Source organism: Trachypithecus francoisi, unplaced genomic scaffold, assembly GCF_009764315.1.
Source record: "Trachypithecus francoisi isolate TF-2019V2 unplaced genomic scaffold, Tfra_2.0 Lachesis_group0, whole genome shotgun sequence".
Taxonomy (NCBI): domain Eukaryota; kingdom Metazoa; phylum Chordata; class Mammalia; order Primates; family Cercopithecidae; genus Trachypithecus; species Trachypithecus francoisi.
Genome location: NW_022681453.1, coordinates 133571022 through 133597889, shown reverse-complemented (window position 1 = coordinate 133597889; position 26868 = coordinate 133571022). Strand labels below are relative to the sequence as shown.

The following is a 26868-nucleotide window of genomic DNA, read 5'->3' as shown; positions in this document are numbered from 1 at the left end:
AAGCCCCCAGTCTCTTCATTCTCCAAACTTACCTTTTCACTTACCTTTATGTTCTTGAGATCACTCCATGTTAGTGCTGATAGAGCAGGTTGGTCACTTTTTTTTTTTTTTTTTTTTTTTTTGAGGAGTTTCACTCTTGTCGCCCAGGTTGAAGTGCAATGTCACAATCTCGGCTCACTGCAACCTTCGCCTTCCGGATTCAAGTGATTCTCCCGCCTCAGTGTCCCAAGTAGCTGGAATTACAGGCGCCCACCACCATGCCCAGTTTATTTTTGTATTTTTAGTAGAGACGGGGTTTCGCCAAGTTGGCCAGGCTGGTCTTGAACTTCTGACCTCAAGTGATCAGCCCACTTTGGCCTCTGAAAGTCCTGGGATTACATGCATGAGCCACTGCACCGGCCTGGTCGGTCACTTTTAACTGCTCTATGGTGTTGCATGAAAACCCAGCCACTATCTGTGAGGAGGAGCAGAAATGGGAACTCTTAGACCCTGCTGGTGGGAACATCAGTGGTAAGCCACTTTGGAGGGCGGTTCATCAATAAACACCAAGCCGAAAATGCATTTATAGCCTATATGACCCAGCAAGTTCTTCTCGACATTGATCTAGAGAGTTTCTCACACATGAGCATGGAGGTGCAATGCAACATTTTTTTATTATGGCAAAATGGAACCAACCCAAATGACTATGTTATTCTAACACTTTAAAAAGGCAGTGTGAGTGAATGTACTAAATGCCACTGACACTTTAAAATGGTTAAATTTTAAAATTTTTAATAAGCACACTAGTCTGCTCTGTCACCCAGGATGGAGTACAGTGGCGCAATCTCAGCTTACTGCAACCTCTGCCTCCTAGGTTCAAGTGACTCTCCTACCTCAGCCTCCTGAGTAGCTGGGATTACAGGCACACACCACAACGCCTGGCTAATGTTTGTATTTGTAGAGATGGGGTTTCACCATGTTGGCCAGGCTGATCTCAAACTCCTGACCTCAAGTGATCCAGCTGCCTCGGCCTTCCAAAGTGCTGGGATTATAGGCATGAGCCACCGCACCTGGCCAATGCCATTATTTTTAAAAGACAGACATCAAGGACTTCACAGGTTAAGTACCTTGACTAAGTTCACCCAAACCAGTATGTGCAGAAGAGAACTCACAGCTCATAAGCTCCAGCTGTGGACATTCTCTACTATGTCTTAGCATCCACCTGCAGTGCTGCATACTCTTAAACTAGAGGGAAAGAGGTCTTCAAGTCTTGGTCTCTCCTGATATGATCTGAACCTTCTTCTCAGCTACCAGAGGTAGAGCCTTTCGCTGGAGTAAGGAAGGTGGGAATTGACTGACGGGCAGCCCGTCCATGCAGCACAGTGGCAGAAATGGCAACATGCATGGGGAAGGGAAAGTTGAGAAGAGCATTAGGAGGGATTTTAAGTTCGTGGAAAATAAGAGGGCCAACCTGATTACATAGCAAACCCTGAAGTCAAAAGTAAGGCTAGAATGGTCCTGAGAGAGCTCCTCCTTCTAGTTTATTCCCTTCCTCAATCCAGTCCAGCAGCTCCCTCATTCCAGCACCACCTTCACTGTGAGACCATCCAAGGCAGCTCCTGCCACTTCTGGTTGCTTCTTCTTGCCCATTCACCAGTTCTCACCGCTTGGTTTCTTTCTGCTTCCTACTAATTGATTTCTTTCTGCTACTCCTAATATGTGTGCTAACCTCTTTTCCTGATTACAAACATAATCCAAATTCATGGCAGAACATTTTAAAATACAGAGGAGCAAAAAAGAAAATAACCCCCAATCCCACCAACCAGGAATCAGCACTGTTACAACACTGGCCTCGTTTCAGTCTTAACATTAACCCTTGTTTCTTTAACATCAGGCCTCTTGGGGACCTCTATGATTCTTTGGTTTATTACATCTTTATTCATTTTTAAATGCAGCTCCATCATCCCCATCTCTGTCTCTTTCAATCACGTGCCGACAAGTTTCCTTCACCGATGCTTAGAATCGTTCAGCTTACCAAGGAAAAACTGTTTCTGTCAACTTTCTCTTACAGAATTCCATTGTTTGCTTGCAGTTTCTGGCACATAAAACTTTTTCTCTTTCTTAAATGACCCTCTTTTTTTATTTCTTACTAATGCGCACCCTGCACTTCACTTCAAGCCTCTTTTCATTCATATGCTTTTATTTTCCTGTTCTTTTCCATTTCTTTTGTTCTTTGTGAATTGCTTTGATTTTCTTTTGTCTTCAGACTCCTGGCTCTATCTACTTTGTGTCTTCTATGGACTTGGGAATAACTTTTAAAGATTATGTTTGATGCCTACATTTTCCCAAAGTAATTGTTGGGGGATATGCAGCATGTTTCATAGATGGGGCCCAAGAAAGTCTCAGGAGACCAAAGTTGGGAGTCATGTGATTCAGCATGCTGGGTCAGAATGCACTCCCACAATACATTTTTTTCTGGAAGATTGTCTCAGCCAACCTCTGTCCCAGCCCCAGGAAGCATAAGTCTTCTACCACCAAGGTCCCTTACTAAAAGAATTAACTTTCCCCAAGCAATGTCTACCAAACAAATGCATCTTTTAAGTAATAATAAACTCTGAGGCCCCGTCAGTGGGAAATGACCTAGACTTTTTAGAATATTCAGAGGAATTCATGATCTTCATCACCACACCTGGGAGATTTGGGAACCTCAGGGAAGAGAAACATTACAATCCTTTTCTTCCTCTACAATCACAGGTTATTAAACAGAATATTATATACAAATATGTCTTGTTGGCTATAGTGGATATGTCTGTTTTTCTAACTTATCCTGTGAGGTCCTAAACTGACTAATCTTAGTCTTCACTAGAAGAGGAATTAAGAAGGTAGAAGAATTGAATATTTAAAGAAGGTCATAGAATCTACAAGGGATTGGATAAATACCACTGTGCACACACACATGTTATATCTCAAGCCCTTTAGGATAAACAAATGAATAACCATCGCAGCAACTTACCAAGTACTTACCACGTGGCAAGCTCTGTCTTATTTCATCTTTATAACAGCTCTGCATGGTTGTGTATTATTCCCATTATTTACCCAAGGAAACTGCATCTCATAAAATAAGTAAGTATTCCCAAGATCAGATGAGTTTCAAGCCTCCATCTGTGATCCCCGGCCCATATGCCCTTCACAATGCCACAGGACCTGCAGTAGGAGATGACCTCTGCATTACCCTCCTGCTTTTTAGAAAAGTCATGTGTCCATTTAGTTGATAAAGGGGCTCCCATTCAGGACTTGGCATAGCTATCAAGCAATCAGCTTTCTGAAGCAAGGACTTTATCTTATTCATTCTATACCCCTGGACTTAGCACAATGCCTAAAATGAACTAATTCCTCAATAGTTATTTGTTGATTGTAAAATTGAACCAAGTATAGGAAATTCCACAATTGGTGTGAACGTTAGAAATGATCACTTGACCAGCCTCAAGTCACGCCTTTTTCTTGGAAGCTACCAGGAAAAGGGGCCCACCTTGCTGCATTTGTAACACAAAGGGGAAGATGGCTGGCACTCAGGCCTTCTCCTAACTGCACGGTGAGTGAGAAGGCCTCCCACGCCCATCTCTAGGAAGCTATTGGTGGTATCTTTGATAGTAGCAGAGGGTCCGGGACAAGTGTGAACCAGGACAGGAAATGCCAACATTCTCCCACCTCTTTCCCACCCAACAGAGTTAAGACAGTGAGTGGGCAGAGCCCATGTGGCAGTGAGGGTGCCGGGTGGCTGTAGGGTGGAAATCACCCTGCAGGGCAGAAAGGATCTCCATTCTGAGCCCTCTCTTGTGGCTCAGAAGCCTACCTGCCCATGATCCCTGCTGGCACCCAGGCCATCAAGCCCTGCTTTGTCTGCAGGAAAGTGTGATCCCTCAAAAAGCCCCATCCACTCCAAGTTGGCCTTAGCTTCCCAGACAGACAGCAAAGCCTATTAATCTACATCCAGAGCAAGAATCCCTTCACACACCAGTTGAAAAAAAAAAAAAAAAAAACACTTGGGGAGGGTGGAGCAGCGGATAGGAAACAGCTTTGCCTTCTGTCCAGCTCTGAAGCAACCCACCACTGTGAACTCTGAGAAACAGCAGTTTTGTTTTGGAAACTGGCACCCAGTGCCGGCTCACTCCTGGAAATGGATTTGGGCACCCCCACCCCCAGCTGCAATATTCTACTTCCAGTCTGCCTGCCAACACCCCCTTCCAGCTGCCCCTCTCAAAGGCACCATTGTGCCCGCCTGGCACGGCAACAGAGGAGGGCTAAAGAGGAAGAAAACATTTTCTGCCCATGGGATGTTCTTAAGCAGGTTGTGTGTACATGGCTTCAATGCTACATTCCTTGAGCCCACACAAACCCGCCAGAACTCCATCATCCCTGTCACAGATGCAGCCACTTTCCAGTCTAACTGGCCCACCTCGGCTCACTGTCAGAGAACTCCCAGCACACAGCAGGGCGGACAAGGCTGGGTGGAAGTGGGGGTCAGGATGGCACTCTTTCAGCACAGCGCACACTAGTCTGCCAAAACAAAGCTCAATGTGGATATGGAATTTTGGAACTGGAAGGGGATTTAGTTCCACTTACCACTCCACAAAAGACTCATCCTAGCACATTCTGATAAGTGGGCACCCAGCCCCCTCCTGAATACTCCAAAGATAGGAAGCTCACTACTTTTCAAGAAGCCTGCTGCGCTACTGGACAGCTCTGATTTTCAGAAAGTTCTTCCTGATGTTGAACAAGGATTGTGTGTCCCATTCCTTGTCATCTTCTTCCCTAGACAGCACTTAGCACAATACTTGGAACAAAATAGGCGCACAATAAGTGTTTACGGAGTGCATGACTGAATTCACCATCCACTGGGCCCATTTTCACCCTCTAGGGGCACACACAGCATCCTCTGCACTCCTCCATGTGACTGCCTTTCATAGGGCTGGAGATGTATCTTCATGGTGTCTCCTCTTCATCTTCACTGAGCTAAACAGCCTCAGTTCCTTAGATGACTTGATTTATAGACCCATAAATATCCTGGACCACTCTTCTCTTGATATACTCCATTTTTTTCAGGGTCCGCCTTAAAATGAAAAATCAAATTCCTGTTCTGTGATACTCTAAATGTGATCTCATAGGTAACAAAGCACAAGAGTAAGAGGCATCAGGTGCATGCACTCTGTAAGTTGGGCTGACTTCTTGATCTCATCACTTGCATCTCATGCAGGAAACCTGCAGGTTCATGAGGACTATCATGAGCCTTGACAAATTTAGAAAGACATTTCTTCCTTAGTGTTACTGAGTCAATGTTTCCTCATCTGTAAAAATGGGAATACAAGGCCGGGTGCAGTGGCACACACCTGTAATTCCAGCACTGTGGGAGGGTGAGGCAGGCAGATTGCCTGAGGTCGGGAGTTCAAGACCAGCCTGGCCAAAATAGTGAAACCCCATCCCTACGAAGAATACAAAAATTAGCCGGATGTGGTGGTGTGCAACTGTAATCACAGCTACTCAGGAGGCTGAGGCAGGAGAATCACTTGAACCCAGGAGGTGGAGTTTGCAGTGAGGTGAGATCATGCCACTGTACTCCAGCCTGTGCTACAGAGCAAGACTCTGTCTCAAAAAAAAAAAAAAGGGAATACAAATACTGACATTGTAGGGTTGTGAAGATTAGACATAAAATATATAAAGTGCTGGTTCATAATAGTTACTCAATAAATGATATATATTAATAATATATAACATATGTATGGATTAATATCATTATCTAACTGCCCACAATAGACATCAGCTCCTAAAATGATATAAACCAGCATCTCTGAATGCAGAAGAAGCCACTGTTCTGTAAGAGTTGCTACAGGCCAGGCCAGTTTGTGTATGTGGATAATACTGGACTGTCTTAAAAGCCAGGCGAGGTGGCTCACGCCTATAATCCCAGCACTTTGAGAGGCTGAGGCGGGTGGATCACGAGGTCAAGAGATTGAGATCATCCTGGCCAACATGATGAAACTCTGTCTCTACTAAAAAAAAAATACAAAAATTAGCTGGGCATGGTGGCATGTGCCTGTAGTCCCAGCTACTCGGGAGGCTGAGGCAGGAGAATACCTTGAATCCAGGAGGCAGAGGTTGCACTGAGCTGAGATCGCGCCATTGCACTCCAGCCTGGGTGACAAGAGCAAAACTCTGTCTTAAAAAAATAAAAATACTGGACTGTCTTTCCAATAATGTCACCACTCATCAGTGCCACTCAATACATCACCTTTTCTTCCCTTCTGGGCCACATCAGATTATTGACAATAAAAACATTCTCTCTAGTTTTTCTCTAGGGAAAACAGATATTGTTGTTTGCCCTGTTTTTCTTTCACTCCCAGTACATTCCTCTATTATGGCCATAGGCCCTGCAGACATGCAGATAACTATTTCCTTTTCTTCCCCATTGCCTCCAGCCAGCGGTGTGCTAGAGCATGCTTGCTTGCTGGTGTATCTCTTCCCAACTTGCCTTTCGGTGATGTCACCATGGTCACTTGAACTTGGCCATAGCAGGAATATTTACACCACCATGGAACACAATAACAAAGGCTTTTTTTTTCCTCCAGGGGAGTCTGCTGTTAAGTATTTAGCAGCACACCATTGCCTCTAGTATTGACCCACTGGTCCTCAGTCCCTTGAGGACAGGGACTGTGTCCCATTTCTGCTCCATCCCTAGAGTCTAGCACAGAATAAGTAGGTTCTCATCATTCTTGATGGATCAGTGAGTACTCCTTTCTTCTGCCTGTTCATGTCTCTCTCATATAAAACATGCCTCATGTGCCCTACTCTTGTTGCCTATTCAGGTGTTCAGGTATGGATTTCCTTCAGCTGTGATCAGAGGACTACTTGATGGAGACTTGGATTAACCTTCCATGTCTCTCCCTATCCTGGAAATTTGGTCCACTTTTTTTGTTCACTATATTCATCCAGAGAGGTTGGGGGAACTCATCTGGAAGCAAACCTTATCATGTTTCTTCAAAGAACACCTGGGTTTCCATTTTAGGATTTTTGCACACATTATTTCTTTCAACTCACAAATGGTTGTATTGGACACCTGATATGGGTAAGACATGCCAGGTACTATGAAGAACACAGAGCTGTCAGATATGGTCCCCACCTTCCATGAGTTTGAAGTCTTTTGGGGACAGACAAATATGCAAAATGCATGGCAGAATATACAGTCCATATAAGAGGAGAAAACAAGGCAGTGAAAATTCAGAGAAGAGGAAGATTCATTTCTAGCAAGAGCATTGGGGAGAACCTCACAGGGAGAAGGCTTTTGAGCTGGAAGGGTTTTTAACAGGCATAAAAGAGCTGATGGACAATTTAGGCAGTGTGTACAGCAGAAAAAAAGGTAAGTAGTCCCCAACTCTGTGGCCTCTATGCAGAATTCAGGCTACTACAACTGACATTTACTAAGACTCAGCTAACCCTCTCCCTCAGCTACTCTCCTGTGTCCAAACCAAAGGAGACCCTATGGCATCCAGCCTTCCCCATAGTCTGACTTACATTCCAACCTGCCAAGCTAATTCACAGAGAGAGCCTGCTCCCCTCCTATGGTAGCAGAAATGCTCTCGCTGTAAATGAGCACCATTGCCTCGTTCTCACCTAGGTCCCACAGGACCCCCGGGGGCTGCACAGGTGCACAGGGTGGCTTATTGGTGCTTTCTCTTTCCCTATTGCCTGCCAGTGTCCTGTTCCCTCAAAAAAGAGGCACTGTGTGGGGTGGTGGGGGATTTCACTCAGGTCTAGGTCAGCTACCCTCTGCCTTTTAGTATATCTAGGGCTCTGATATGGAGCCCAGGCATCAAGGATATGGAGGCCACCATCACCTCCTACCCATGCCCCTCTCAGCCCACCAGAACCCCTATTCGAGTGTGTCAGAATACTGCCCACCTCTTCCTCAGCCCTCTCTCTGCCTTCTGACTATAACTGAAGTACCATTTTCCCTGGACGTGGCCCAGCATTTACTACTTCTATCTTCAAAAGACCTACCCCCTGGCCAACTCTCTCACTCACTGAGAAAGGAAGGACCCTCATATCATCCCCAGATCAATGTCCCAGCACTCTGTTCAGCATCTTCTCTTCCACTCCATCTACTTCCCATCCTAGGCATCCCAACTCCCTCTTCTCATTCATTCATCCAACAAGATGTATTGAGTATCTTCTCTGCCTCAAACATCCACAAAAACACCTTTTCCTCAATCACATTATCCTTTTAGATCCCATCTTCCCTCTCCAGCCCGTCTGCCACCAAACCACACAGACTCTGACTCTGTTCCCTCACTGCCACCACCTGACTCACCCCAGAGTCCCTAGTTAAGCCCTTATCTCTCCCAGGAGAGAGCTGTGTCATCTGGGAAGGTCAACTTACAACTTTAGGCCTCACTGTTCTCATTTTGATAATTAGGAATGGTCTCTAATGTCCCATGTTGCTTTCCCATTCTAAGACTCCATGCTTCAGCCCTCATCCAATAGCCAAAATTCCTCTTTATAAAGTCACTCATGGCTTCTTGGTTGTCAGTCCAAACAATCACAGGTCTAATTCTGGATCAGCTCACTCTAATTAGCTAAGTAACACTGGGCCATTCCCTAAACGTCTTTAGCCTCAGTTTTCTCATCTATAAAGTGAAGTATTTGGACTGGGTGACTTTTCAAGCCCTTCAGGTCTTTGATTCCATGAGAGTACAGATGCAGAGAAGAGAAAAAGAGAGGCTAGGTGCAGTGGCTCACGCCTGTAATCCCAACACTTTGGGATGCCAAGGTGGGTGGATCACCTGTGGTCAGGAGTTCGAAACCAGCCTGACCAACATGATGAAATCCTGTCCCTACTAAAAACACAAAAAATTAGCTGGGTGTGGTGATGGGTGCCTGTAGTCCTAGCTACTTGGGAGGCTGAGGCAGAAGAATCACTTGAACTTGGGAGGTGGAGGTTACAGTGAGCCGAGATCGTACCACTGCACTCTAGCCTGGACAACAGAGTGAGACTCAGTCTGAAAAAAAAAAAAAAGGAAAAGAAAAGAAAAAGAGAGAGAGATCCTTTTAAGAGACTATATGGGAAATAATTTATGGAGAAAATAGCATCTGTAGAGATTTGGACGAAAAGTACAGGGAGGGTGCTAGGGTATCCTCAAGGGTATCCTACCATTAGGGGACTACAGTAATCGGTCTAGACAAGAACTGTATAATAGCAGGTGCAGGCTGACAACACCTGAATCCACTGATCAGTCTAAAAATCACAAAAAAGAGACAATCAAATTATGTGCTTCCTAATGAGATGCAATAGGAAATATATAGCCCCACTAATGAAGTAATCTTGCCAAAAAGCTAACCCTAAATCTAGTCAAGCCTCTAGATCTAAAAATACCAATTTAGTGAAAATACAAGGAATAGACTATGTTTCAAAGACACCCCAGAGATGCAGTTGGCAAAATCCAGAATCTTCACAGCACTACAGCCTTACTACTCAAAGTGTGGTCCACGGACCTGCAGCATCAGCATCACCAAGGAGGGGGTCAGAAATGCAGTCTCAGGCCTCATCCAGACCTCCCGAATCAGAATCTGCATTTTAATAAGACCCTGGAGTGATCTGCATGCACATTAAAGTTTGAGAAGCACTGCTCTAAGGACAAATGACCCATTTCTTCAATAAACAAAAGACAAGGATAAAAAAGAACAGGAGTCTATAGATCCAAAGAGACCTCACAGATATATATCAACAAATGCAATATGAAGACTTTTCAGGCAAGCTAACAATTAAAAAAAAAAAAGATACTATCAAAGAAATTTGAACAACTACTGGATCCTTTTTAAAGAATTTTTTAAAGAGTAACAATAGTATTGTAATTTTCTTTGAGTTATTAAAGATACATAGTCAAGTATTTATGGATAAAATGATAGAATCTCAAGAATTTGCTATAAACTAGTTTGATCTGGAGGTGATAAAGTGAACTGGGGTAGAGTTAAAAGAAGATTAGCTGCCAGTTGCTAGAGGTGCTAATTACCCAAACTGGGTTTTGGGGTACACAGGGGTTTATTATTCTCTCTACTTTCCCTGTATGTTTGAAAATAACCATAATTTGTTGTTGTTGTTGTTGTTGTTTTTATACGGAGTCTCACTCTGTCCCCTAGGCTGGAGTGCAGTGGCGCCATCTCAGCTCACTGCAACCTCCACCTCCTGGGTTCAAGCCTTTCTCCTGCCTCAGCCTCCAGAGTAGCTGAGATTACAGGCGCCCCCCATCACACCTGGCTAATTTTTTGTATCTTTAGTAGAGACGGGGTTTCGCCATGTTGGCCAGACTGGTCTTGAACTCCTGACCTCAGGTAATCCAACCACCTCCCAAAGTGCTGCGATTACAGGCGTGAGCCACAGTGCCCGGCCTTTTTTTTTTTTTTTTTTGAAAGACCAAGAAGGAGTCGTGGAAGATGGGAAGGACAATAGCTCAGTGGCAGGGTATCCAAGAAAGAGAAAATTTCCAGCAGGAAGGGGATACATGCCTCCGGAGCTACCGAGTCCTGGCTTCCACCTCCGATCTGGCCTGGCGGAGGTCATTCCTGAGAGCAGACAAAGCCGAGTGGCAGGCCTATAAACAGAACCATCTGCCTCCAAACCAAATCTGTAGCACGGTGAATCGAGGTTAGGAGAAGGGGGAATTTCCTAGTTGCTAAAAACTGAAACAGGTCATCAAATAAATTGTGGAATCTCCTTCCCTGAGGCCCTTCCGAAATAGGATCGACAGGGCTGGAGTGGAGGGACCCCCACCCGCCGCCCTTTTGAGGTCGCGGCGCAGGACAGCAGGAGGGCGCGGAAACGCCGGCACCGGTTGGGAAGCTTCGGTGCTCCAGGTCCCTGTCGGCGAGGGCGGAGGAATCGGCTGCCTCTGCCTAGAATTCTGTGACTGTAGGGATCGAGACGTCAAGGGCGGGGAGGCGGAGAGGAATACGGGTTCCCCGTGCGTTTCATTTGCACATAAATGAGCTCTGCCTCCTAACCCAGTCTCTGTTACCTGTGCACTGGCCTTCCACCAAACCAACCAACCACCCGTGGCTCAGGAAGAAACCAGAACTGGGGGGATTGTTCTCCCAAGGGGGACACAGTCGAACGTGACCGGCAGCCGCTGGTCTCCCGGGCCTGGGTTCAGACGGACTCCGGCCCTGCTTCCAAGCCCGACGTCGGGCACCTGGCCGCCGGCGCACCCGGGAGCACGATTTCAAGCGTGCGCACATTCTCTGCTCTGGCCAGGAGCTGTTTCAGCGCCATTCCGGGCTATAAATCCGCGGAACGCCCAGCGCAGCCTGGGCTCGGAGGGCAGCCTGCTAGCCAGGTCCTGGGTTAGGGATGGCCCACGGTGCGCGCGGGGACCGCCACCCTCCTTCGCGCCACGCCGGGGCCGCTCGGGCCAGAGCAGAGGGAGGGGGCCCGATGACGTAATGGAACAGTTGGAGGATTTAGCTCCGGAACCCACCGGGGAGCGGGCCCCGGGGCCGGCGTTCCATTTAGGCCGACAGCGTCCCTTGCTCGGCTCCACTTTCCCAGACAGCACGGCTACCCTCCACTTCCAGAGCGGGCCTGGGGTTCTGAAGGAAATCAGGGCACGATCGCGAGGCCAGGAACTCTGGAGAATGGGCACGCAGGCGTGCGCTTGCCAAAGCTCTTACCAGCCTTGGTCAGGCCAAGAGGCCATCAAGATGCTTCCAGCAAAGCCTCGGGTGTGGGGAGTGAATTCAGGAAGATAAATGCCTCTTGGCACAGAGGTTGGGGAACCTGTGATAATAATGCAGACAGTTACAGAGTGCGACTGCTTTCCAGACACAATTCAGCCCCTTAAAGGAGATGTTCTTCCCCCATCCTCCATTTTACAGATGACGAATTAAATCTCAGAGGGGTAAGGAAACAACCTGGAATCACACCGCTGGCAAGTGACAGAGCCAAGATTTAAACCCATGTCTCTCTGCCTCCAAGCCCAGGCAAGCACGTTCTTTCCAAGACACTATATTGGCTTTCACTTTCCAAGTAGGTGCATTCCAAGAGGAGAGGACATCAGCGTCCAGCAGACCCCAAGCTTCTCCCACCTCCTCTACTTGCCCTATCTACATGGGACCCACTGCGGTAATGGGGAAGGGGACAACCTAGAAAGCAGAGTGAGGATTGTCTGCTCTTCCAGGAAGCGGTAAACGTTTACCAAGGTAATAGCAAACACTTAGCTGGCTATGGATAGAGATGGAGGGACAGAGTGCACTTAAAACTGTAGTACGGAAGAAAGGTGACTTTATGGAATACTGTTTGTCAAGGACTATGCTGGTGATGTACTTTTTTAAAAAACAAACCTGGTGCGGAGGCAAGATATAATAATATTAATATCCAACATTGATGTGCCAGGCATTGCTCTAAGCACTCAATAAGATAGAGCAGCAGTGGGAGATCTCAATTATTCAAACAGCTGGAAGTTTAATTTTGCTATAAACCTAGCATCAGCAAAAATCCCGATTTGCCTCACTGACTCATCTCCAGCGTAGGATCTGGCATCTGCCTTCCTGGGTTTGCATCCTGGCTCTGCCATCTTGTAGAGTGGGAAGCAATGGAGCCTTGAGCAAGCATCTTAACTCCTAAGAGGCCCTGTCAGTTGGGGGTAGCAATGCTGCCTCCCTCATCATGTTCATGTAAAGATCCCAAGAGATGCTGTGGGTGAATCCCAGCACAGTGCCGTAGGAAGCTCTCAACAAGCATGAGTTGCTAATATTATTATTATTACTGCTTAGAAGGGAAAGGGATGTTTTGACCAAGAATGAATAAATTGAGATGATGTAGAAGCAACTACAACCAAGATAGGGAAGTGGCCGCTTCATCTAGAGGGTGACAAGAATAAAAGAAAGTGTGGGCCAGGCGTGGTGGCTCACACCTGTAATCCCAACAGGCATGAGGCCGAGTCGGGAGGCCAAGGTGGGTGGATCACCTGAGGTCAGGAGTTCAAGACCAGGCTGGCCAATATGGTGAAACCCCGTCTCAACTAAAAATACAAAAAAAATTAGCTGGGCATGGTGGCAGGTGCCTGTAATCCCAGCTACTTCAGAAGGCCAAGGCAGGAAAATCTCTTGAACCCAGGAGGCGGAGATTGCAGTGAGCCAAGATCACGCTACCACACTCCAGCCTGGGCAACAAGAGCAAAACTCTGTCTCAAAAAAAAAAAAGAAAGAAAGAAAGTGTGATCCAATGGGACTCCAGCCTAAATCCCTAATTAGGAATATGTGTATGAAGGATAGGAGGGTAGAAGACATTCCAAAATGTTTCTAAGAAATCATGAATCACATTGAAAAGAAAAGGTAAAGGAGTTGGTTTTTGTTTTTCAATCAATGTGACAGCATAGAGAGAGCTGGTTGAGCCCATGCTTTCAGGGAACTGTGCACATACACACAAAGGCAGAGCCTGGGCATGCTACCAGGTAGGAATACACAAAAGCAACTCAGAGCTATGAGCCTGGCTTCAGGCTAACGGAAGGCCAAGCTGAATGCTAGACAACATTTGAAGCAAAAAAGAACACAGAAAACATAGCTCAACAGGACTTTGCCATTCTGGAAGAGTTTTCATCTTTTCCAAAGAGAGTGGCCTTAAACTAAAAATGGAAGAAGAGATGCCAAAGGTGGATACTAGAGCCCAAGGTAGATCAGTGGAGAACTAACTGGCTTTGAAAAACACACACACATTTGAATCCAAGTTGCCAGACAAGCCTGTAGATGTCATTCGGGGGCCGCTTTGACAAATCCAGAAAACAGAGTAGGTTCTAGCCAATAAGAGGCAGACAAATATGGCTCCAGTGTTCAAAAAATAAGAATAGGATACATTCTGGAAACCACAGACTGATACACTTTATTCTGATCCCTGGCAAGATTCTAGAGTAGATTATTAACCAAGTATTTAGGCTTTGCACACAGATTTTGGTGACTTAATTGAGTTCTCTTATTCCTTTTCTGATAGAGGTTGTAGGGTGGTCATTTAGGAAATGCTGTTTGATCTCGGCACAGTGTTTTATGTTTTCGTGGAAAGAATACAGGATTGAGGTCTGGAGACCTGGATACATATCTAGTTCTACCATTAATAAGTTAGATGACCACAGGAAAGTTTCTTAACCTCACTGGGGCTCATTTATGAAAGATGAGGCATGAAAGATGAGAGGCATCTTCCCTTATGTGCCTCTCATCTCTGAATTCCATCAGTCTGTCTTATAATAAAAAGTAGGCTGGGTGACAGTCCAGTCCAGAAGATGCAGCTCCGATAGGGCAGCCATACCCCTAGGGATGTTAATGCATAATGTTTGGTGTTAAACTGACCGAGGAGAGGGCTCGGTCACTGTTTTTTCCTTTTATGCACACATATTAATGACTTAATCCCCAAATGATGGGAACACTATGACAGAAGGTCACAGAATGAAGATTAGAAGTAAACTGGGTAGACTAGAGGAAATTTGGGCTGAAAGCCAGATGAAATTAATTAACATAAATATAAAGTTTTATGTCCATGTTATTTTTTAAAATCTACCCAGGTTCAGAATGGCAAAGAATTGGATGAAAAATAGGATCATGAGATGGTCTGGGCAACAAAGATGACCACCCATTTAAGCTGAAGTGATGTTGTCATCTAGTCGCTAACAAAAGGGCCAGTGCAACCTTGATTATATTGAATACTAAGGATAATGATAATAGATAACATGCTGAACTCTTACATGAGCTTTGCACATCATCTCATTTCTGGGGCAGGATAGTATCATAAAATTTCAGCCACAAGAAGTACTGGTGTGGTAGCCACCTGCCCCCATCAGATCCCATCGTTGGTGTTGTTTTCAATGCTAGGGACCTTGCCAAATAGCAGGGTAACAAACTACAGTGTGTGCAAAACAGGGCAGCCAGGATGGGAAAAGATCTGAAAACTAAGTCCCATGGGAGAAGATGAAGAGAGTTGACAGTCCAGAGGTGACACAACCTGGGTAGTGTGAGAGGGAGGAGAAATAAAAGATTTGGGCTCTGACTGACTGCCCTTAAATCTGTGTACTTCCACTTGTAAGCTGTGAACTTTGGGCAAGTTATTTAACCTCTTCTGTGCCTCAGTTTCTCCAGTGTAAAAAGAGGATAGTCATAGTAACTAACTTATAGGATTATTGCGAAGATAATGAGATGTGTATAAAATTGTGTGTGGTAGATGGCAGTGCTTAATACATGTGCACAATGGTGATCATCATCATCATCATCATCATCTGTCTGGGGGGTGGCCCATGGAGAAGGAAGGAGGGTCGGTCTGTATGGGTTCAGAAGAGAGAACAGGACCAACCGGTGGAAACAAGAGTGAGAGAGAATCCAGATCAACATAAAGAGACCTCTCAAATTATCAGAACTTCCCAGTGAAAAAATGAGTTCCCAGTTACCAGAGATGCTCAGTGTATTCCATCTTGTAGTTGGGGAAACAAGATAACATAATGTAAGACCTGTGAAGAAATCAGGAGGTGAGTCACTATGAATGGCAACAAGTCTTCGAGTCCTCCTCTGATGGCAACAATACCTTTCTAGTCTCCTCTGTTAATAAGTCTCTGGAAGTTTGGGTTTGTACGTAACCTCAGAGACAGTGGGTTTTTATTGTATGCATTTGATTTTTTCTTTCTCTCAATAAACAAGATAAAGACCATGTACTTTGTAGTCAAAGCCCCCAACTTTGAACCCCTGCTCTGTTATTTATTAGCTGTGCAATCTTGGATAACTTAGCTGAACTCTCTGGGTCCAGTGTTTGCTTCTGTAAGTGAAATAAACTACCTACTATCCTGAGGAACAAGGATCAGAGCTGATATTTCTTGCTGTGTTGGTAAGCACGATGCCAAAGTGGGCTGACTTTATAGACATGCGAGATGAAAATTCAAGCCTTCTGACTTTTTGTACCTGGTGGGGATTGCAAGTTGTGGAGATTGGATAAAGAAACTCTGCTCCTTCAGCAAACACATATGCCAAAATTGCACTTATGATACAGATACAGGAGACAGGCATATTCTGAAAGCCTTCCAAAGCTTAAAGTCTTGTGCTTCTCACAGAGAGATAAAATAGGAGGGGGTAAAACAAAAATTTTCTGACCACGCATGGTGGCTTACTCCCGTAATCCCAGCACTTTGGTAGGCCGAGGCAGACAGATCATGAGGTCAGGAGTTTGAGACCAGCCTGGCCAACATAGTGAAACCCCGTCTCTACTAAAAATACAAAAACTAGCCAGGTGTGGTGGTGGGTGCCTGTAATCACAGCTACTCAGGAGGCTGAGGCAGGAGAATCACTTGAAACCAGAAGATGGAGGTTGCAGTGAGCCGAGATTGTGTCACTGCACTCCAGCCAGGGTGACAGAGCGAGACTCCATCTAAAAAAACAAACAACAACAACAAAAAATTCTGTCATTTGTTAGGTTCTGAATTCAGTTCCACTAAATCTTCTAATGGTTAGGAAGGGGCAAGATTGATGATAATGAGATTAGACTGGAGAACAGTTTGACAATTGACTTGAGAACCAGCCCTAAAGCACTTCTAGACCTAAAGATGACCCCTGGAGCCTTGTGCTGTCTTCCCCAGAGCTGACCAGGACTGGATCTCTCGTCTCACCGCAGTGGTCAAAGCATTAAGTCTGAGCGACTTTGCCCATGACTTCTCCTCTTACAGTGGCAGGGTGGTGGCTGAGGACCTGTTACCTCCTTTAAGAGAGTACCCACCACACACACACACAGAGCACCTTGGGTTGTGACACACTGAGAACACTAACAGATGGCCTTTTCTCTCTGTCCTCCAGTGTGATGGGGTTGGGGTGGACCTGAGCAACATCTTCCTGGAAGGCATTGCCATTCTCAACATTCCCAGCATGTATGGAGGCACCAATCTCTGGGGAGAAAACAAGAAGAACCGGGCCGTGATCCGGGAAAGCAGGAAGGGTGTCACTGACCCCAAAGAACTGAAATTCTGCGTTCAAGGTAAGCCAGGAATGAGGATAATTGCTTTAGGTCAATGCCCAGTGGTAGGAGCCCTCAGGTGGGTGTCAACGGGCTTCATAAGGCCCCACAGCCCAGCAAGGACTCTGTGCTCTGCGCATATGCTGACTGGTCATCCCATGTTGCAAAGTTTACAACTTAATCCAGAAGACAAAAATTCACAATAAGGGTGTCTTCAATGACAGTCAGTTGTCAAACTGTGGGGCTCCATGAGGTTCAGAGTCAACTGCTGCCTCTGTCAAGGTTACCAGTTCTCCAATAGCTAAATCCAATCGTCAGTTCCTAACCCTCATCTTGCCACAGCGGTCAGTGGCATGTGACCCAGCTGATCACTCCCTCTTCCTGGAAACGCTTGGTCCACTTGGCTTCTAGGACTTGACTTGCTCATGGTTTTCCTCCTCCCTCACTGGTCACTCCTTCTCAGTCTCATTTCTCTCTGACCTCTTGATACTGGAGGGTCCCCAGGCAGGGTCCTTGACCCTCTTCTCTTCACTGCCTGTACTTAATTCCTTGATCACCTCATCCAGTCATAAGACTTTATTTCAATACCATGTGTATACTCAATGATGCCTCCAGCCTGTCTCGAGCTTTCCCTGAGCTCCAGGCTCCTGTGTCCAGCGCCTGCGCCGTACTTCCCTTGTGTGTTTAGCAGACACCTCAAACTGATATGTCCAATGCAGAGCTCTGCCGTCCCTCCCCCAAACCTTCTCCACTTACAGTCTTCTTCCTCTCAGTTGGTAACTCCAGCCTTCCCATCGCTGGAGCCAAAATGCTTGGCATCATCCTTGACTCCCCTTTTTATCTCACATCTCATAGCCAGTCCATCAGAAAATCCATTAACTCTACTTTTAAAAAACATCAGGATTCAACCATGTCTCACCACCTGTATTCCTGCCATCTTGATCTGAGCCGCCATCCTCTGTCCCCTGGATTACTGCAAAGCTTCCTCACTGGGTTCCTTGCTTCTATCCCACTGCCATAGGTAACCTGTTCTCACCACCACATCAGAGCAGTTAGGTTATGACACTCCTCTTCTCAAAATGCTGCAGTGGCTTGGAGAAAAAGCCAAAGATCACGTGGCCTAGAGGGTCCCGTATGTTTTGGCTTCCCATTACCTCCCAGACCTCCTCTTCTGCCACTCTCTCCATCGCTCACTCTGCCTCTGCCACTCTGGTTCCTCCAACACAGCAGGCTGCTCCCATGAACCGACTATTCTTTCTGTCTGGAACAACTGGGTAGTATGTTTTAGAGGCCACCAGCTGGGCCTTCCACTTTTAACTCACCAGAATACAGAACACAGCTTTCTGAGAATGTCCTTAAAACCACCTCTACCCCAGCCTCAAAAGTAGCCATTTTCTACGAGTGATCCAAATGGAGAGATTCAATCAAAGCTCCTGGCAGCTGATTCCCCTGTGGGCTCACGAGTCCTCACAGGTCTTCAATAGACAGGTGAGCTGGAAGAGAAAGCCAGATGTAAGAGCACTGGCAGAGACACCATACCAGCAGGAAGAGGACCAAATTCTAGTCCAAGTCCTGCTACTAACCTATTTTTGGCACCTCAGTTTTCTTTACTGTAAAAGCAGTATCTTGTATCAAAGTTTTGATAGGTGGATGGATGGGGTTGAACCAGATCCTTGGTTCTTAAACCAGCTGCTTGTTGAAAATGAAGATTTGTGTACCCCAGCCCAGATTTACCTAATAAATCTCTGGGCTGGTTCCTGGGAATCTCAATTTTAATGAGCTCCCCAGATGACTCTGATGGGCTGCCAGGTTGGAGCACCATTGCTACAGGCAAATGCCCGCAGTCTCTCCCGTGCCTGGCATTCCATGGCTCTGTGTCTGTGTGCTTTGATGTCCCAGGCTGTTAGTACTAAGGTGGGATGTGATCCTACCACTAGAAGAAAACAAAACTCCACTGACATCAATGTGGGGGTTGGGGAGTCTATTCTCTTGTTTCACACCCATCTATTTGACAATCAGATTGTTATATTCCAGGCCAGGTCATCAGGAAACATCATCTCCACACCTCTGTCCTTTAAGAGAGGATTCAGGAATTGTTGACCTCTTTTTTTTTTTTTTTTTTTTCTGAGACAGAGTCTCACTCCGTCACCCAGGCTAGAGTGCAGTGGCGCATGATAGCTCACTGTAACCTCCTCCTTCCAGGTTCAAGCAATTCTCATGCCTCAGCCTCCTGAGTAGCTGGGATTACAGGCGTGCACCATCATGCCTGGCTACTTTTTCTCTATTTGTAATAGAGATGGGGTTTCTCCATGTTGGCCAGGCTGGTCTCAAACTGCTGCCCTCAGGTGATCCACCCGCCTCAGCCTCGCAAAGTGCTGGAATTACAGGTGTGACCTACCGTGCCCAGCCTCTGTTGACCTCTTAAGTCTCCTTTATTTCACACAGTAAACTTTTCAGTGTGTAAAGCTGAATAATGTGTTCCTCCTTCCTCCCTTGGCAGGAGAAGTTATGGGTACTAACGGAGGGTGGAGGAAGCATTGAAGGTTGTATCAAGTTCCTGGAAATTTTCCTACCCTGGTGCTCCTATCTCAGCCCCCACTCTGGTATCTAGCTCCCTCAGAGCAGAGAAGGGAATGAGCAGAGCCGAATCCCCACCACCACCCTCCCCCCTCCCCACTTCCACTCTCCACCACCCTGCAGCTGGGGGAAGCTCTTGATGAGATCATGTGCTGATCAAGGACAACCTTCATCTTCCCCTTACATGTCTGACCTTATATCTTCCCCTTCTTCAAGCAAGACCAAAGTGTCTGCTGATTGCTTTGGACTATCATGTACAGGAACTCTCTTCCCCAAATCCCCCTTTCTCACCCCTACAATGTGCTTTCAGAGCTAGAAGTGAAACCACTTCCTGTTCTTTAGATGAGGACATCAGCTGATCAGAGTGGGGCACTGACTTCTGGGCTTTGCAGAGATACCAGCACTGAGCTTTCTTCTTGAAAGGGCTATGATCTCATGTAAGTTGAGTTGTTAATGAGAAAAGCTAAAGAGGCAATGTATTTTAGTGAAAAAGCATTAGCCTAGGAGTCAGAAGACTGAAGTTCCAGTCCAGACTCTGCCTATTGCTAGTGTGTGACTTGAGGCAAGTCCTTTCCCCTTCTTGGGTCTCAGTTTTCTGAATCTGTAAAATAAGCAAGTCTGACAATTATATTTTAAGATTCCTTACAGTTCTGCAAAATTAAGGCATAGTCAGATTTTGGTCTATGTGAACTCTTTCTTGGACAGAATTGTATTCAAATTTCTCCCTTCTCTCAGTGTATTTTGTCCTGGGATTTGTAGGCTAATGGCTGAGGAGGCAGGGTGCTCTCTCTGCAGCCTCCTCATGTATTGCGATTCTTAACTCCTTGGCAGTTTCGTTGGGATTGGAGGAGAGGGAGAAGTCAGGAGACCACAGTAGGAGGGAATTAGTTTATCATAGGAAGTGGAAGAGGAAATGATGATGGGAGGGGTTACTGTAAAATCCCTCTCATCAGGCCAGGCACAGTGGCTCACCAGCACTTTGGGAGGCCAAGGCAGGCGAATCACTTGAGGTCAGGAGTTTGAGACCAGCCTGGCCAAAATGGTGAAACTTCATCTCTACTAAAACTACAAAAATTAGCCAGGCATGGTAGCACATGCCTGTAATCCCAGCTACTACAGAAGCTGAGGCAGGAGAATTGCTCGAACCCAGTGGATGAAGGTTGCAGTGAACTGAGATCACACCACTGCACTCTATCAAAGATTAGTCTTTCTCCTGGGAGAAGCAATCCGAGTAAGAAGGTCATTCAAGATTAGCATGGAATGGGTTCTATAGAAACACTGGCTGATAAGAAAGCAACAAGGGGTATTGGGAAAAGCCCCATGCTTACAGTTAGATAATCTGGGTTTAAATTTTGCCTTTATGCTTCTAGTTTTATAGATCTTGGAAATTACCCAACCACCCTGAGTCTCAGCTTCCTCATCTGTAAAACTGGCGTAATAATACATGGCTTATTAGGAAGATGATGGATGTGAAAGTGCCTGGAACATAGTATAATAAGCTCAAACTTAAAAAAAAAAAAAGTCCCTATGCCTTTAATTCTATTTTGTGTTGGAGAATGCCAGTTGATTCACATTTGAAGTTCTTGTCCTAAGCATTACTATCCACCTGCATCACCACTAAGAGCAGAGCTCGGCCGGGCACGGTGGCTCACGCCTGTAATCCCAACACATTGGGAGGCCGAGGCAGGTGGATCACCTGAGGTCGGGAGTTCGAGACCAGACTGACCAACATGGAGAAACCACATCACTACTAAAAATACAAAATTAGCTGGGCGTGGTGGTGCATGCCTGTAATCCCAGCTACTCGGGAGGCTGAGGCAGGACAATCATTTAAACCCGGAAGGTGGAGGTTGCAGTGAGCCGAGATCACACTATTGCACTCCAGCCTGGGCAACAAGAATGAAACTTCATCTCAAAAAAAAAAAAAAAGAAAGAGTAGAGTTCCTGCCAAACTCCAGTCCAGCCTTTGTAGTAGCACATTAAACTTATATTACCAATTGTACCTACTATCTCCTTTCCTAGACCTTCCAGATTCCAAGGATGGAGGCTGGGTGTTATTAATCTTTGTATCCCCAGTGCCTGGCCTCAAGTAGTTACCCTACCCCCTCCAAAAAACGCTTTTAGCTACATGAGATGCATATGGAATTTGCTATTTTTTAGTTTTTGTAACAACAATAAGAATAGTGAGAAACAGTCTCTTGTATTTCTATTTCATTTTGGCTTGAAAATAATTTTGCATGTATTCACTTAGTGTAATCCTAACCAGAAACCCATGAGCAAGGATATATCCAGCCTCCTCCATATTCCTATTTCATAGTTGGGGAAAATCAAAGGCCCAGAGAAAGGGTAGGATTTATACAATTTACATCTAGTGGTGGCATCAGAACCAAGATTCAAGCCCATGACTCCTAGCCTAGCCCAAGCGGCTAGTGTTTAGAAAATGTGTTAGGGAGCCTACTGTGTGTCTTGCATAAGCCCCGCACTCAGGAAATAGTAAGTATTTAATCCCAGTCCGAGGAGAGGCTCCACAACTACTTGTTGAAATTCTGCTCCTTCTGCAAGGCCTACCTAATGGCCATCTCCCTGCTGGAAGCGAGCCCAGCCTGTGAATTCCCTGAGCACTTAATTTTGCCTTCTATCTCATCAGTAGACTTATCGGAAGTTGGCCTGTGTCAGGGGCGTGTGTGTTCTCATCATATGTTTTCCCTGCCACTACCTGGAAAATGAGGATCACGTGTTTTTTATCTTTGTGTCCCCTTCAAAGCCACCTACCCTGCCTGGTGCACATGTGTTCTACAGAAACATTTGTTGGAAGATGGCAGAGAGGGTAAGGAATCTTGCCTCCGGTTTGCCAGTGGGCAGTAGATTCTGGAGCAGGACAGCAACAGGCACTTAGTGAAAAATCTTAAGAAAAAAAATCTTAGAGTTACATGTGAGTATTTTTGAGGCTGAGAATTCAATTTCATGGAGCTATTATAAACTCATTTGATAAGTAAGATGTGCTGGCCATCTTTAAATAGGTAATTCAAATATAGCTTAGAGGACTTGCAATTGAGAGAGGGTAGAGTAGGGACTCACCATTGAACTAGAATTCAGAAGACCCAGAGCTTCTCACCACCAGCCATGGATTTGATGAGCCGCTGGACATCTCCAGCCTCCATTTCAATGCTTACAAGATGGAGACAAGTATGGTCTCCCTCCCTCAGCCTTATTTTGAGGGTTAAAAGAGATCATCCATGTAGAGACTCAGCAGAGTGCCTGGAACTTGGTGAGCACTTGGTCAGCAGTAATCAGAATTATTGTTAGGTGTGGGGGAAGGTATTTAGAATATTATAAGAAAGGGGCCAAATTTAGAATTTCACTCTCTTGACTACAGCTTCAGGATTTGATCTATTGATTTTAAATTGCCTGTGGCTCTAACAACCTGTAATTCTAGGGTTGTGTATTGGCTCTGTGCCTATATATGTTTGGCTGTTGTTGCCCATGTGGAGTTCCACCTGAGCTGGCTGTCCAGTGAAGCAAGGGGAGGGAGAGGGTGCCCAGTCTTGGATCCTGGGGAAGCACCAAGGGCATGGCACAAGGCTGGGTCGGTCCCCCTGGGGTTGAGGGGCAAAGTCCTGGGGAGCTATCCATTGTTTCTTTGTGGCCTCAGCCTAAAATATAAAGGCAGAGGCTTCCTGCATATTTTCTCAGCCTCTTCACTGATCCTCATACCCGCTCCTACCCAGCCTTCAGTTTCAAGCCAGCGGTGGTCTTGAGCCTTGTTATCCACACCTGGCCCCTCTGGCTGTCTGATATTAAAGCAACTTTCCTCTCAGTGATTTCTTGGTCAATCCTATTTGAACTGCAAATGGTGTGTCCTATAAAAGGTTTTATTTTATTTATTTTATTTTATATTTTATTTTATTTTATTGTTTTGAGATGTAGTTTCTCTCTTTTTGCCCAGGCTGGAGTACAGTGGCGCAGTCTCAGTTCACTGCAACCTCTGCCTCCCAGGTTCAAGTGTTTCTCCTGCCTGAGCCTCCCAAGTAGCTGGGATTACAGGCGTCCGCCGCCATGCCTGGCTAATTTTTGTATTTTTAGTAAAGACTGAGTTTTGCCATTTTGGCCAGACTGGCTTCAAACTCCTGACTTCAGGTGATCCGCCTGCCCCAGCCTCCAAAAGTGCTGGGATTACAGGCGTGAGCCACTGCACCCAGCCCCTAGAGAAGGTTATAAATGGGTAGCGCAAAATCTCCCCAGGATCTCACTAGATAATACTTTTTGCAATTCTTGGTAAACAAAGACAGGGAGACAGATACCCTTGGTAGTGTTTACTTTGAGTCATTTTCCCAGCAGTGGAGACAGGCTTCCTGTCAGTTTATTCAACACATACTTAACAAAGCCCCACCAAGTGCCAGGCACCATGGTACAATGGTGAACAAAACCAAAAACAAACATAGTCTTTATAGCCATTGGGAGTGGGGGAGCCAGGCCTCAATAAAATAATCCCATAGACAGGCATATAATTAGGAACTGTGCTAAGTGCTAAGAATTGCTTAGCTACCCAGAAACAACCCAAGCAAGGCCAGCAAGCCAGTGTGTAGCTCATGTGGCCTCACTAGCCTAGCACTCAAACCAGCTGAGCAGAGCAGGCACAAGCACTCTTCAGGCAAATACGTGCAGTCATCAGATCTGCCCTCCTAGATGTGGACAATTTACCTGGGAAGGGCAATACCTTGGCTCTGCTACTTTGCAAGCACATATGGTTCAATCTGTCTGTGCACTGTACCTGGGTGGATTCTCACTAATTGTGTGGATTATGCTCTGAATCCCAAAGCAAGGGAATGGGATGCCATCCAGCCATCTCAGATTCATACTCCCAGGTGAGGAACTAGAGATCAGTTGAGACACCAAAATAATCGTGAGCACGAGTTCACTGTTTCTCATGGCTTTCTTTTCACCTTTATGAAGCCATACCAGAATGTGGCCTCAGGGGCTCAGGGCTCAGGTCCAGGTCTGTAGATCCCAAATTTTCCCATTCAGTGGAGACTTGACAGTTATAGTGAGAAATGATCAGCCACCACTCTTCCGAGTTGAAAGAAAATAAAAATGTTCCCAAAAAGTTTGCATTTAACAGAGATCCTCTCTGGCCCAGGTCTCTCCTGTGGGCCGAGACAGAGCAAGGCAGGTAACCCCTAGAGAGCCCTAGAAGTACTATGGGTGTGTGCACTGGGACTCTTCTCAGCTCTGGGAAGTAACCATGGCAACATATATGTCATTCCCGTTCAACATTTGCAGGCCTACAGAGACGCTGTTTTGCTTTTCACAGGAATTCACAGCTTTGTCATTTAGTCCTTCAAGCAACCCACGTTGAAATCAACATGCCCCAAACTAGTCATTATCTTCCCCATCTTTACACATCCTTCCCCCTTCTAAAAACACTGCCTCTTCCCGTACCCATCTTCCCTGCCTTAATGATGTCTCACCTGTTGCCCAAGCTGGAGACCCAGAGTCACGTGTTTCCCTTCACAGCTGGCTTGAAGAACTCTCATATAATTATTTATTTACATGGTGTTTCTCCCATCAGACTGTGAGGCCCCCAGGAGGCCCCGGATGTCATAAACCCTTCTGTGTCCCTGTGCCTGGCAGAGTCTCGGAGGCCTTGAAAGGGCTTGTTAATATTGGTTGACCAAATGCACCCAGTCAGGAGCACATGGAGCAGTGAGTTAGGGAATTGTTTTTGAGTTGGTCTCTCAGCAAGAATGACTTTGTGTGAGTGATGCTGGCATGCGCTGTGCTGGGGCCCCTCTGCCAGCATCCACCTGTACTGGAGCTCGGGAGGCCAGCCTCCAATTCTCACTCTTCCCTCCTCTCAAGCCCATTTCTATTCCCAGCTGACTCAACATCAGAGAGTAGCTGTGGTCTGTTTCCATAGACCTCTCATGGCATCTGATGGGATCTGCCTTGCTAGACTCTGCGGGGTTAGGCCAGGTATGTTTTTGCAGCTTCCAAATGCAGGCCATTCAACGTGGTTCTCAGATGCCTGTTTCTATAGAAACTATGATGTTTTCTATGTAATATTGAAATCTCAGAATCACAGGCTGCCTAGAAATGTAGATATTATTTTGTTCCCCGGATAAGAAAAGGTAGATATTATTTTGCTCCCTGGATAAGGAAAGTGAGTACCGGCAAGGTGAAGTGGCTTGCCCTTGGCCAAACCCAGATAGAAATGCAGACCTTCTGGCTCACACAGACCAGTCCTCAGTCCTCTACAGCAGGGGTTGGCAAACCTTTCCTACAAAGGGCCATGTAGTAACTATTAAAATAATTAGGCTGTGTGCATTATACAGTCTCTGATGCAACTACTCAGCTCTGTCCACTTAGCATGAAAACCACCATATGCAATATTTAAATGAACAAGCATGGCTGTGTTCTGATAAAACTTTATTTACAAAAGCAAACAGCAGGTTGGATTTGATCCTCAAACCATGGTTAGTAAATCCCTGCGCTAGAACGCCATGTGATCCATGAACCAGGAGCCCTGGCCTTGCATGGGTGTGTGTCAGAAGCGCAGACTCTCAAGTCCCACACCAGGCCTGCTGAAGCAGAATCTGCATTTCAACAAGATCTGCTGGCGATCGCACGTACACTGAAGTTTTTGAGAAGCACTGCACTGGTAGGTCTGGTTTCTCTTCCAAAGAATACCAAGAATAAACTTCATAAATTAGAAAAAGGAAGCCCAGGGAGGTTAATTGATCTATCAAAGTCACACTAATTGGTGCATCTGGTACTGGACCCAAGTCCTAGTATTCCAAACATACAATTCTTTCTACAACCCCAGAGTAACCACCCCGACCCCACCCCAGCCTCCCAGTTTCTGGCTGGTCCTGACCCAACTCAAATTCACTGGAAATTCAAATGAAGCAATCATTCACTCTTTCTCAGCTGATGTCTGAATGAAGAAGACTCTGACTCCAACTGTGTCTCCTCCCCTCTCCCACTCCCTTCTCCAAGACCTGGGAGGGCCTGGAGATGTGGAAATGTGCCTCAGGAGGCTGCTTAGCATCTGCAGAGGAAAAACTTGCTCACACAGGTTCGAGCTGGAGTTGAACTCCAACTGAATTCCTGCCTCAGGAGGTTTGCTGCTCAAAATAGAACCACAGAACCAAGGAACCTTTCACTTTTCACATACAGAAGAAAATTCTAGTCTACGCTCTTTGGCAGGACTAGACACCTTAGTTTTTCCCTCTTGCACTTGCCCATCTTGACCCCCAAACTGGTCTCTGTTCCCCTGCAGAAATTCATAGACCATT

At 46.0% G+C, this 26868-nt stretch overlaps 1 protein-coding gene across 9 annotated transcripts in view; it reads left to right on the top strand.

The window, feature by feature from the left end:
• The window catches only part of DGKG (diacylglycerol kinase gamma), a 217004-nt gene that overhangs the window by 161372 nt on the left and 28764 nt on the right, over nt 1–26868 (top strand). For 7 of the 9 annotated variants that reach the window (XM_033211966.1, XM_033211963.1, XM_033211970.1 and 4 more), the window contains one exon: nt 16840–17017. In XM_033211966.1, the coding sequence (XP_033067857.1) occupies nt 16840–17017 (178 nt within the window). Of the gene's footprint in view, nt 1–11898; nt 12972–16839; nt 17018–26868 lie in introns of those variants that run through there. The other 2 variants (XR_004437236.1, XM_033211969.1) reach the window with 2 other exon arrangements.